This window comes from Microplitis demolitor, chromosome 4 (genome assembly GCF_026212275.2).
Source record: "Microplitis demolitor isolate Queensland-Clemson2020A chromosome 4, iyMicDemo2.1a, whole genome shotgun sequence".
Lineage (NCBI taxonomy): Eukaryota > Metazoa > Arthropoda > Insecta > Hymenoptera > Braconidae > Microplitis > Microplitis demolitor.
Window position 1 is genome coordinate 17,985,335 of NC_068548.1, and position 13,439 is coordinate 17,998,773.

The following is a 13,439-nucleotide window of genomic DNA, read 5'->3' on the forward strand; positions in this document are numbered from 1 at the left end:
AGAAAAAGTTAATTTGCATGAAAAGATGCACCAGTACCAGCACCAGTATCAGTATTCTAGTGATATATTTAGGCTTTCAGTTAATATTGACTAAATAACGAAATTTACAATAAAAATGCAGATAATAATTTTTTTAGGAAATTTGATTCTATACAAAGAAGGTCCTCTTATTTAAGTGGATCAAGTTCTTCGTTTACGTAAATGAGGAATTTTATTAATTTTGTAAATAAAATATTTTTTTTAAAATTCGACTGAATGCCTTTGAATTTTAATTGTAAATTAGTAATTAATTTTCTTTTTAATAATTCAACCTGTTCATGAAAATAAGAAGGATTAAATTTAATAAGCTTCGGATAAATTTATAATAAATATTTTATTTACAAAATACTTTACACTTATCTTTTGAATTATATTGTAAAATTGCCGAAGGTGTTAATAATAATAAATAAAAATTAGTAAAATATCTATATCACGTGAACGAAGAACTTGAGCCACTTAAATAAGAGGACCTTCTTTGTAGAGAATAAAATTTCCTAAAAAGTTGTTACCTGCATTTTTACTGTAAATTTCGTTATTTAGTCAGTATCACCTAAAAACCCAAATTATTATTAGAAAAATAATTTTTAGAACTAATAAAGAGTATTAAATTGTCTACAAAATGCCGCAAACAGCGACTCGATAACTTGAAATGCGGCTGAGCTATAGAGAATTGAAAAAAAAAAAATAGTTCGACTCCCGATGGATTTTGAATAGAAAAACTTCAAAATCAAAATAAAAGTACTTAGAAATAAGATTAAGAGCTAAAAATTTTAGGGAATTTTTGTTTTGGTATATACATCAATATTTTGCTGTGCGAGTGGAAAAAAAAAAGTTTGTTCAAAACGAATCACCCTAATGTATATACCTCGTATATGATAGTATAAATAGTGTGAACTATTATTTAGAAACATGATTCCATTAATTCCTGTAGTTGTGAGAAAGAGATCAGGTACCGTTTCACTTTAATAAAAACTTACTGAACTAGTTATATTATAAGGTTTTAAGAGAAAATATTAAGTGCATAATTAATTATCAGACTTAATGAACGTAATTTATTAAATGCTTATTACTTAAAATCCATCATTAAAGTTATTTTTTTTTGTTTTTATTTTCAAAGCATTCAACAGCACATTTTCTGTAATTTATCATAAAAAGCTTATTACTAAACATAAGCTTTGTTTTTTAAAAAATTATTTATATTCAGTGCTATTTAAATATAAATTGGTAAACAATAGACATAAAGTATAGTGAAAAAACGAAAATATGACGGACAGTACAATTAAATGCAATAAAAATATGTGATCTTATTTACTTTCACTTAAAAATCAACTCATATTTAATTATTTTAATAAAACTTTAAATTATTCGTGCGTATGTGCAATTATATGAAAGATAAATATCAAGTAAATACAATTATTTACTTAGATATCGAACCTTTCAATTTAAAATATTACTCTCTTGCTTCACATCAATAACATCATAAATTTTATTCATTTATTTATTTATTTATTTTTGTTTTATATAAAACCAAAAATTAGTTGTGTTATATCCGATAGTGATTCCATCGACGTTAGAATTATTTTTTATAATTTAATTATTTATTTGTTTTTATATTTAGAGAAGCCATATATTTTATTAAATGACTGAGTATTATAATTTTATATTTTCAGATCTAAGTTATCTAAATTTTCTGTACAAGCTACCATCAATTTAGACAATTAAACATAATTAAGTTGATTTAATATTATAATTAAAGTGATTAATTGAAAAGAAAAAAAATGCTGATAAATCACAATCACTCGTCACATTTTAACGAAATCATTTGTGTGGCGTAGCGTGCACTTAATAGTAGTTATTGATAAAAAATTAACAATTAATTTGTAAATAATAAAACAAATAATAACAATTTACAAAAGGAATTGAAAGCAATCTATTATCGTGAAAACTTTACAATGTAATTAATGATTAAAATAAAATTAAAAAAAAAAAAAAAAGTTACAGGAATTGAATAATAAAATTAACATAAATTACCAAAGAATATTATAAATCTTAGGCACGAAGAACAAGGTTTGTTCAGCAGAATTAACATCATTTAGCTCCGACTCTAATATTTGTGAACCTTAAAATTTTTTTCTGTACAAAGATCATAGCACGCAAGATCACACAGATGTAAATGCATTAAAAAAAAAAAAAAGAATTATATGTTACCATGTCTCACATACTAATAAAGTCTGTTAGCTCTCTAACAAATAATTTTTTTTGACACAATCATAATCTATTGCAACTTTTTTTTTTTTAGATTCATCTAAATGATTTAAGTATAATGAAAAATGAAATTTAATTTTTTTTGTATCAATCATTAGAGTAATGGAACGAATGTCTGAATGAAAACACTAAATGATAGATTAATATTTATTATCAATTATGCGTGAAAGGTAATAGATATTTTTTTTTCTTTTTTTTGTTTTACTGGCTCACGAATGGTAGCGTGCGGTAACGCTATTAAAATTCACTGCTGTCTTGATGATTGATTAAATTGATAATGATGATGATCATTTAAATTTGGTTAATATTCCTCGTCATCTGGAGCAAGACCATCACCTTCCAATTCTTCGGGTGGTGCAAAACCATCCTGAAAATAAAAACAAAAAAAAAATATTAATAAATATGTTTATTTAAAATAAATAAGACTTGTTTGAGGTTGATAATATTATTTTCTTAAAGCCACGTGAGAGCTCTTCTCAAGCGGCAATCTGAGAAGAAATACATTCGAGCTAACTCGTGAGAAAAAATGTCCATTTGTTTTCTTTTATTATTAATAATTTTAAATCCATACTTATAAATTCAAATTTAAACGTCTTATTTTTTTTGTTTTTAAATTGCAATCAGTGTTTTTTAATAAAAATTTTTTAAACTTGCGTGATTTAACGTCAAAGCTTATCTTTTTTCAGTTCACTTTCAGCCATTTAAATAAAATAGTTCCTGTACAATCGTGTATTCGGCTTTTGAATTCATTTCCATCGTGTATTTGCATTTGAATGAAGCATTGTGATAATAAAATAATTGTTTTAAAATAAATAAAATAAACATATGTACATCAAATAAAATGAACTAATATTAAAAGTAACAAATAAAACTTAACCAGAAGTTAAACAATAAAATAATAATATTAAACATTTATTGTTTGTATTTAATTAATTCATACAAATCACAAAAACAAATATATTAATACTACGATATAATTAACCAAATATTTTTAATATTTACTATTTAATTGTATGAACTTAATGTTCCAGACGAAAAAAAAAATTTATAACTGTTAAATATATTATTATTCTACTGATTTGTTAAAATTAATAAAATAATTGAATATATTGACCAAGTTTTAGATAAGAAATTTTTTACAAAACTCCAGTGCTATCAATAAAGAATAAAATAAAGCAAACGTGCAAAAATATGACTTTACATAAAAACAAAAACTGGGGCCAGTTTTTCAAACCGGGTTTATTTTTAATCCAGGTTTAAATTATTATTGCTGATATATTTATATATTATTAATATATATACTAGCGGTATAAATTTACACCCGGATCAAAATAAACCCGGATTGAAAAACTGGCCCATAATAAGAAGATAGTAAGTGTTGATAATTTTTGTTTTTTAATATGACGATTAAGAAATTGAAAGTATAATAATTACATATGATTATAACTATCTACTGAGATAACTCTAATGTAATATTAGACTGTCGATGAAATAATTAGTATAATTTGATGACATCGGCGAGGACAAAAACAACCCTTACCACACAAACCCTCATACTGCAAAAAATATTTCTAAACCCAAAGTACACAACATATCCCTGAGATGTTTAATTATTTGTTTAATTAATTGTGGATATAATTATATAATTATCGTCCGTAAATTGAAAAAGTCGACCAAAGAACGAAGAAGACTACCAGATCAGACACTGAAGATCTACCATTCTCATTGTTACCTTTAATTTGCGAAATGAAAGATAACTGACAAGGATGATTAATAATTTTCTGCGATGTCTTCGTGACTATTTCCATTCTCCTGAAATCATTTTAGGGTAAACATTTCTCGCTTCTTTGTTTTCTTTTTTCTAACATTGTTTAAATTTTTTTTTTTTTTTTTTTTTTTTTATCGCGAGAAAAAATATTTCTGTCTTGATATCACCAAGTTGTATGTAGATTTTATCAGTGGTATAAAAATAAAAATATCTATCTTTGATTTTAAAAATAATTATAAACGATAGGGTTCTTAAAAAAAAAATTAATATGTTTTTTTTCGGCTGTTGTAAAAAAAGTTTCTATGTATCGAAAAAAAAAATCCTGTCAAACAGACGATTTTTTATTTCAACTTTAATTTCTTTATAAAAAATCCTATAACTTCATTTGACGTTGAGGAAAAAAATTGATTCATGGACAATTTTGTAGGAAATTTTATGCTCTACAAAATTTTTCAATTACAGGTATTTAAAGTTGATCACTTTTTAAAAATCGACGTTCAAATGGTATTTGCACGAAAACTGCTACTCTCACGGAAAGTATCAAGTAAAGGCTTTGTAAAAAACGAAATTTTTTACAAAAAGGCTTCAAAAATATCAATATAAATTTTGTACTTCATGATTAATTAATACTTTTATGTTTAATAAATACTTTTTCATGGAAATTATTATTTTCGGCTTGTACGACGTAAATGTAATTAATTTTTTTACTGAATTTTCTTGGAGTAAAACTAAGCTACGATCAAAATTATTATTTTAACAAATTTATTACGCTAATGTAATATTTTTCACTTATTTTCAAATTAATTTATGTAAAGATTGTGTTAAAAACATGACCACAACCATACAATTAATTTTAAAAAAATGATCAACTTTAAATACCTGTAACTTTTGAACCGTACGTCGAGCTCGTAAACGATTTTGTAGAGTATAAAATTTCTTATAAAAATGTCCATGACTCAAATTTTTTCCTCAATGTCAAATGGAGTTATAGAATTTTTTATAAAAAAAATAAGAATCCCATGTTATTAGCATGGGAAAATTCAAAGAGCGAACGCCACCTCTTAAAATTGAAATACAAAATCATCCTTTTGACAGGTTTTTTTTTCGATATATAGAAACTTTTTTTACGACAGCCGAGAGAAAAAAAAATATCGATTTTTTTTGGGGCATCCTAATAAACAATAATAATTATTTTTATAAAAAATTATTACCTCGGTAGCATAAAGAACATCCAATATTTTTTGTACGATTGGTGGCTGGTCATCTTCAGTCTCTTGACACATTAATTCGATATCTCGCAATTTACCAAAATAAAAATCTCGTTCCTTCTCTAGCCCATCAATCGTTACTTTGAGCTCAGAAACCTTTAGTAAATAATTATAAATATTTAAATTATTTATTGATAAAAATAAATGAATTAATTAAAAATATACCTGAGAAGTGAGCTCATCCATTTTACCATTATCTCCACGAGTGCTGATGGTTTGTTTTATTGGTTGACGAGTGGGTTGAATTTTGTTAACTAAATTTATAAAAGAATAATAATTATATATGAATAAGTAATTAAGATTCAATTTAAATTGTTAAATTATTTACAATTAAATACAGTTTAGTTTGTTGATTAATTACTCATGCAAACGCATTCACAGTAGCATAGCATTACGCGAATAACATAAAATGATAATGGAAAAAAAAAATCATTTATAAATAATTACTAGGCTTTGTTGTGTTCTTCACTGCAGCTGAAGAAATTGTTGATACGGGAATATCACCTATAGAAAATCGAATCTTACGATATAAAAAAAATGTGCTATTGTTGTTATAGGCAAATATTAATAAATTGTTTGTTGTACTAAAAAATTAGTTTTCCATTATTTTTTACAGCAAATCTGACCATTAGTAAAACTGTTAATAAATCTACTTTTCTCACAACGATCCAGCTTTAAAAATTAATTTTTAGCAAAAATAACACGGAAAAAATTAGGTAGTACTGGTTACTGTTTCGTACAGTAGTTGACGAACAATATCGGTAAAAATACATTTTAACTTGACTGATTTTTATTAGAACAGGAGTGAGTCATAGCTTAACACGTACTATCACTTTTTAAACAGTAACCAGTGCTGTGCTACACAGTACATAAAACATATGACTGGTTACTGTCAAAATAGTCACCATTAACATCCAGAACAGTACTCAGTCCTGTTCTGACATTAACGGTTACTAAATTCATGTGTCTTTAATATTCTTAACAGTAGAGGTATATTCTACCCTTTCTCTAAAGTTGAATAGTTTTCTGTCAGTGTGCTTTAATGAATTTTACAAACTTATAATTAAACTAATAATTTGATATTAAAAAAGTTAAAAATATATAATAGTGATTTGAACAAAATTTTAACAATCTATACTTGACAGATTTTAATTATAGACTTCTACTACCAAGAAGAGTAAAGACACATATGCATTTAGTAACCGTTAATCCCTGATTAAGAAAAATGATTTAAAACAACTGGAATTGAGTAATATATAGATATACCCTTAGCATAGATTAAATCATTTTTCTTTATTGTGGATGTAAGAACAGGACTGAGTACTGTTCTGGATATTAATGACGACTATTTTGACAGTAACCAGTCATATGTTTGATGTACTGTGTAGTACAGCACTAATTACTGTTTAAAAAGTAATAGTCCGTGTTAAACTATGACTCACTCATGTTCTAACATGAATCAGTCATGTTAAAATGTATTTTTCCCGACATTGTTCGTCGTTTACTGTGCAGAACAGTAACCAGTACTATCTAATTTTTTCCGTGAATAAGTATTAATTAAATTAATTGATAATTTAAAATATTTATAAAATTCAAATGGTGATTAATTAATAAAGGTGAGTGAGTATTATATACCGGTACGCGTAATAGGTTTAGATGGAGGTGGATCGCGTGGTGAAGGCCGTTTCATCATGCCTGAACCGCGTGGTACGTTACTTCCGCCGCTACCCATGGGTTCACCTCCCCGCATCGCGAGTGCATCGTAAGCTTCGTTTCCGGAGTAGTTTGCGTCAAAGAATTTCTTGAACCACTGCAAGAACTCAAAGTTGTCTTGGAAACGACCTTTGATCAGCCTATCAATAGGTACGATCTGTAATTTTATGTAAAACAAAAAAAAAACTTCTAATGTGCAAAACTAAATATAACCAAAATTATAAATAAAATATACATAATTACATAAATTAATAAATAAAATAATATATACATTTCTAGATAATAATTAATTTACAAAAAAAAAAAAATTTTATGTGGCCGTTTGTGCAACATAAAAACCAACAGTGATATCCTCGAAGCCTGTGATGTAATTAGAATGCGGCCTGATGATAAGTATAATCTAAATACAAGATATCATGCAGATTAAGCAGACACATAATATTACTAAGTACATAATCATTGGGGAATAATGTACCCGGCTGTCTCTGTGCGATGTTTCGCTGTTGTGGAATTGGCTTCTGATGCATTTGAGATGGTCTTGGTTGAGCTGGTAACGGTACCAGTTGAGGATTTGATGAATTATGACATCCATCAACGCCGTTACCAAGTGGAATTCTCCCACGTGCTTCAAATGCATCGTAGTCAAGCCCATCGTAATTAGCATCAAAGAACTTTTTGAACCATTGTAAAAATTCAAAGTTGTCTTGGAATCTGCCTTTTATCAGTCTGTCCACTGGAATTACCTGATTGACCACGCCGAACAAAATAGTTTTTTTTCTTTTTGTTCTTTAATTTTTATTATTTTTTTTTTACGACTATAAATACTTAAATTAATTTTGTACGAGTTATTCTATATAAATATAAATAAATAGTAATAAGTATATTTTTATGAATTTAAAAACCAGTTTACCTTGTCGACATTCATTTTTTTAAATGCTCCCTGTAAAATTTTGAAATTCTGTATGTATTCGTGCTCTAAGTTTGTGCGGAATTTGACTCGTTTAAGTGGTACACAGCCGGGGAAAAGCATATCCATGAACTGACAGTAAACTGCACCCGTACATAGCTCTTCAATTTTCGTGAATGATGATTGGAGACAATCGTTGACCCATGCAAGCATATCATGTCTACTGAGGTTGTCTGTTGTCACATTAGTCGCATAAACATTTACCGCCATGGTTATATTTATTTATTTATTTAGTTAACTTTTGTCTTATCTGTAAAATATTAAATATTTATTTATCAAAAACTGGTTAGATTTTTATACCACGACTGCGATGCGAGCAGCTCTAAATAATTTTAAAAGTAATTATAACTTGTATCCAACTAAAAAAATTTACAGTTTATTTGAAAGTTTTAGTTGCAATTAAAAAAACCAGCGACATAGAACATTATAACTGTAACTTTTTGAATTATCAATTAAACTTTTTCCTCAAAATAGACTTACACTTACAAATAAAAAAGTATAATAAAATAAAACCTGTTTCAAAAAGTTAAAAAAAAAACATCAAGGTACAAACTATGCAAGTCTAGACTAAAATTTTTTTTAGTGAATATTAGATGCTAGGTTAGTTTAAGAATGGATACAACTTCCTGTCCATATTTAGTAATTCAAGATAATAATAAATATGTACACGAGAACATGAATAAATATGTAAATAAAAAGACAAACCGCGTGTCCGGCAACAAAAAGGAGGCTTAGAGTATATTCTAACCACAATGTAGCCAAGTTATGTTGGATGGATGTTCAGTGGCGAGGGATTTTACTAAAAAATTTAAAAGAAACCAAAAAAACTAAATGAAAAAGAAATTAAGCAACGCGATCAAGGACCAGCAGAGAGCATATATATATTGGGGAATAATATATTAATTATGGAGATGTAGATATTGTTTAGTTAATGAAAAATTTAATGATTGTTCCGTTTATTACTTACCAATGCCACAAAGAAATAATTATATCGGGAGTGGTTCACCGCGCACGTAGATGACAAATGTGCCCGGTACGGAACGGAATCGCTGGTGCTGGTGCTTGGTTCGTAATTCGTTTAAACCCGTAGACACACGATATATACACAAAGTATATGTATATATATGAGTGTATATAATATTAGAGATTGGGTTGGAGTGTAGACGAAGACGATGAGAAGAAAAATTAAATAAAGTTAACGGTTTTTGCGGATTGGTCAATTGCTCCCTTAACAACCGACTCTCAAAAGTCCAAAAGACAACTCACGAGCCACAAGATTATATCGCTAATGCAATCTTAAGAAAGTGCAATTAAAAACTAATTACTATTTAAGTAATCAATTTTTTTAAAACTATTTAACTAATAGTATATGATTATTTATGATTTTGATAGTTTACTAAAATGAAATAATTTATTTATTTATAACAAACAAAAAAATGTTAATCGTACCTGTCAGACGCCTGATAAAATTTTCTCAAGACAAACTCTATACTTATATTTAATGGTCTGAGTTTCAGTCGTTTATGAAAAAGCCTTAAGGCTGATTTTTAAATATTATTCGCGCGCATTTATTTTTTCACCTATAATTGGCGGGAAAAATAAAATAATTTGAAATACTGAAAAATTGTAACTGTAAATATTATAGTATTTTTAATAAATATTCAATAAGTAATGTAAGAAGTAATTACATTTAAAAAGGTACAATGTTTACAAAAAATGAAGTATAGATACTTAAAGATAGAAAAGAGGAAGATAGAGTTGCTTTGGTTGATTATTTGATTCCATCACACAATATCCGCAATTCCTCTATTTAAGGGGGGAAAGGGATCTGAGATGCAGAAAAAAGAGCATATTTTTATGATTTTTTTTTTTCAGAGTAACTTCTTTAGTAAAATTCTTAAAATTCGTGACATTATCAAGTATCATTCCAAGAATATTCTGCTAAATTTTCATAAAAAAATATTGAAAAATAAGCCAGTGCCAGTGGGGAGAGACGAGTTACCTTAAAAAAAGTTTCCATGCCGTAAGCAGGATCACTCATGACTGCTTCTGAAATCAAAAAACCAAAAATATTTTTTTGGTACATAAGTTTATCTTAGATTTGAACGAAGGATTTTTTTTCAATAACTACTAATTTTTTAATTAAACAAAGGGAGCAATTTTTGGCAAAAATCAAAGTTTTTTTACTGCACCTTTACCAAAAATTCAAAAATGAATATTTTGTTGATTCCTTAGTTCAAATCCAAGATAAATTCATGTACTAAAGAAATCTTTTTGATTTTTTGATTTCAGATAAAGCAATCATGAGTTATCCTGCCTACGGCATGGAGGCTTTTTTTGAGGTGACTCGTCTCTCCCCACTACCACTAGCTTATTTTTCAATATTTTTTTATGAAAATTTAGCAGAATATTTTTGGAATGATGCTTAATAATGTAACAAATTTTAAGAATTTTAATAAAGAAGGTACTCTAAAAAAAAATCACGAAAATATGCTCTTTTTTATTGTATCTCAGACCCCTTTCCCCCCTTAAAAATTAGGTATCAATTTTATAAGAATAATCAAATCCTAATTTATTCTCCCAGAAGAATCAATAGAAAATTGATTAATTATATTAAATTGCATCAAAGCAATAAAAAAAAATAATTGATCCATACATTTTATCACATATTTATCCATACCAAATAATATGACCACGGATATTTTGTCATCATAACAATTATTTTTACAATTCTTTTAAAGTAATCAGTGAAAAAATCTCAACAAAGCAGAGACTGTACTGAATTAAGTCTTCATATGGCACATCATACCAGTCACAAAAAGATTCTGCGTAATAACGATTAAATATATAAGACAAGACAAATGTTATAACGCCAAAAGAGCCTTTTTGGACACAAGCTAATGTAATAATAATAAGTTGTAAATTTATCGAGTGATTTATCAACACTCGCATTTTCGATCGCTCTTTTCTCGGCACCATCTCATGGACAATCGGCAATAAAATAAGTACTAGAAGTAATGACTGTCTTAGTAATTGATCAACGCCACTGAGTCGTGACATTTCGGTTGAAAAAAAAGCAAAAGGTATTATTTCAACTATATTTGATATCCGTTCATAAAATTCTCTGAAACTTCTCTTGCCAATTAGACTTGCTGTGCTACCTATAATGATAAATTATTAAATATCAATCAGTTGTTAATTAATCATAATCCTATGTGGCTATTTTCAGCACCCGCAAAGTTGAAAATTTTGTGTTCTTGTGTATAAAAATTAAATGTTTAAATATTTTGTGTCAATTATTTGACACTATTAAGTGTAAATTTAATTCAAGTTTAATGTGTTATCTTATCTCAACAAGTTTTAAACCTGTGTTATTATTTGACGCAAGTATAATGTGTTAAATTAACACAAAAAATTGAGTGGGCCGTTTGGGAGATGTGATTTGTGTTAAATTTAACACAAATTTTTCAACTGTGCGTAAATCTTGAACATGGATTATTAGAGACCAGCGCTCATTCAATTATGTAAGGAATTCTGTAAGGACAAATTTGAAAAAAAATTCGTAGATCTTTTTTGGACTCGTAACTATGCGATAGAATTGTTGCCAGCCCCGAAAATCTCTTTTTCAATGAATATTTTTATCAAAATTCGGAGGCATGTAGGCTGATCACAGCAAAATATTTGGAAATTTTCAAGTTTGAATGTAACAGACATCAGACAAATTTAAAATTATTAATGAATAAAATGTTCATATTTAAGGTCACAAATCCAGTATCCGATTAGTTATGATTTATATTTCTATATAAATGTTATAAAACAAAAAGTACAGAGAACAAAATGACTAAGTAAAATAAGTATTTTTGAATTTGAATTCACCGAATTACATATTTAAATTCCTGATAAAAAAAAATATAAATGCATTTGAAATATGATCCTGAAGTTAGCCGAGGTCTAATAATTTTTTGATTTTTTTTTGAGACAGTAAATTATAAAAAAAAAAAATTGCACCTATAGTTTTTAAGATTTCCTATGTGTGCATATTTTTATTTCTATTTTTTTCTGCAATTGAGTGGTTGAAAAAAAAATCCGCAAATTTTTAATTGTCGGTTAAAACTTCAGGTTAACTTTCATCATGTTTTGACTTACTATTACAAACGGCGAGCATTTATGTACATTTTTTGTGTTATGTAAATTCGAAAGAAATACAAGCGTCAAGTGTTTTAATAGTTCTCACTTAAATTTCAGTCTGTGAACTATAGACGAATTGATAAAATTTTTTGTTAATTAATCTAAGAAATTAAAATTGATGGAATATCTTATTATATTCTTTACACTTCAAACTTATTTGATCTAGTCTAAGTTTAATTTGTCGGATGTTGAACGAGTACTCAATCATCTTGTTAATACGCAACAAACTGTTCATAATGATCTGTACACATATTTTTTATCTTTGCTAAAAATTTACTTTCAAACATAAAACATGAAAGATTGAAAAGCAAATAGAGTAAATAATTAATAAAATAAAATTTTTAAAAAATGCGCATTTAAAAAATTTTTAAATTACTGAGTGCATTATTTATCAATGTCATTTTTAAAATTATTTTCTCTATTAATTTATAATTTTAAATTTGTCTGATATTTGCTACATTCACACTCATATTTATTTACAAATTTAAACTTATCTGTCTTCTACATTTACACTCATGAAAATTCATGAACACAAATGACCTATGTTCAAGATATGAGGGTTAAAAATTTATTAATAACTATAAATAATTTAAATAAAAGATACCAAATCTAAACATCCCTAAAATTGAGTGGATAATAAATATTTGGAAGGCTCGGGTAATTATAATAAAATTTTTGTCATCAACATATCTTAAACATATTATTGTAGTAATAAGTTTTATAAAATGTGCGAGAAAGCCTCCTGGATTAGCCATTTTCATAATTTATATCCTGTCCTTAAATTGTCCAGGTCAACCTGTTGATGCGATGATTCCTATTAATAAAATAAAATTTATCATCTGAGTTTAGTAAGATCGTATCTAGATCATTTCAATCAAATTGTTGCATAGATATATATCAAGAATGATTTATAAATAATATATAATATTAAAGATCCATAAATATGACATCATAGACATTAAATACCTACCCCATCGACAGAGTCCTTCAAAATATTTCACTTGAAACTTTAGTCAACATTCGACCTCTTGTTATCAAAAATTTGAAAATTCATAAAAAATATCTGATAGTTACATTGTAAAATTTTTCTTTCTATTAAAAAAAAAAAAAAAAAAAATATTAAAAAATAAACAAATAGTGAAATGAGGTTAGAACGATAACCGATGATGATGACACTGCCTTAAGGAAAGTATAAGAAAATATATAATATTTTGTCCAATGAAATAACTTG

At 26.9% G+C, this 13,439-nt stretch overlaps 2 protein-coding genes across 7 annotated transcripts; both read right to left on the reverse strand.

Annotated features, from left to right (window-relative positions):
• Positions 1-1,945: 1,945 nt before the first annotated feature.
• LOC103579742 (microtubule-associated protein RP/EB family member 1) lies at positions 1,946-9,576 on the reverse strand. Of its 6 annotated transcripts, XM_008561251.3 has the most exons (8): positions 8,988-9,428; positions 7,964-8,270; positions 6,976-7,210; positions 5,788-5,844; positions 5,506-5,594; positions 5,284-5,436; positions 4,037-4,116; positions 2,583-2,671 (listed from the first exon to the last, which is right to left on the reverse strand). In XM_008561251.3, the coding sequence occupies exons 2-7, from the start codon at positions 8,228-8,230 to the stop codon at positions 4,075-4,077; spliced, it is 843 nt and encodes a 280-aa protein (XP_008559473.1). In that variant the 5' UTR covers positions 8,231-8,270; positions 8,988-9,428; the 3' UTR covers positions 2,583-2,671; positions 4,037-4,074. The 6 variants fall into 6 exon arrangements, with proteins under 6 accessions (XP_008559471.1, XP_008559470.1, XP_008559472.1 ...); XM_008561249.2 differs by lacking the exons at positions 4,037-4,116; positions 8,988-9,428 and adding an exon at positions 9,470-9,576 and having other exon boundaries at positions 1,946-2,671; XM_008561248.3 differs by lacking the exon at positions 4,037-4,116 and having other exon boundaries at positions 1,946-2,671; positions 8,988-9,320.
• Positions 9,577-9,644: 68 nt separating this feature from the next.
• Positions 9,645-13,337, reverse strand: LOC103579741 (uncharacterized). The gene is made up of 3 exons (XM_008561246.2): positions 13,179-13,337; positions 12,813-13,022; positions 9,645-11,181 (listed from the first exon to the last, which is right to left on the reverse strand). The coding sequence occupies exons 2-3, from the start codon at positions 12,967-12,969 to the stop codon at positions 10,745-10,747; spliced, it is 594 nt and encodes a 197-aa protein (XP_008559468.1). The 5' UTR covers positions 12,970-13,022; positions 13,179-13,337; the 3' UTR covers positions 9,645-10,744.
• Positions 13,338-13,439: the final 102 nt, after the last annotated feature.

Excerpts from the sequence above, each read along its gene's own strand:
- LOC103579742 (XM_008561249.2), bottom strand. The coding sequence starts at position 8,230 with ATGGCGGTAAATGTTTATGCGACTAATGTGACAACAGACAACCTCAGT. Across the intron at positions 7,211-7,963 it reads AAAAAATGAATGTCGACAAG|ATCGTACCTATTGATAGGCT; the intron begins GTAAACTGGTTT and ends ATAAAATTACAG. Across the intron at positions 5,437-5,505 it reads TGGATGAGCTCACTTCTCAG|GTTTCTGAGCTCAAAGTAAC; the intron begins GTATATTTTTAA and ends TATTTACTAAAG.
- LOC103579741 (XM_008561246.2), bottom strand. The coding sequence starts at position 12,969 with ATGAAAATGGCTAATCCAGGAGGCTTTCTCGCACATTTTATAAAACTT. Across the intron at positions 11,182-12,812 it reads TTTAGGGATGTTTAGATTTG|GTAGCACAGCAAGTCTAATT; the intron begins GTATCTTTTATT and ends TTATCATTATAG.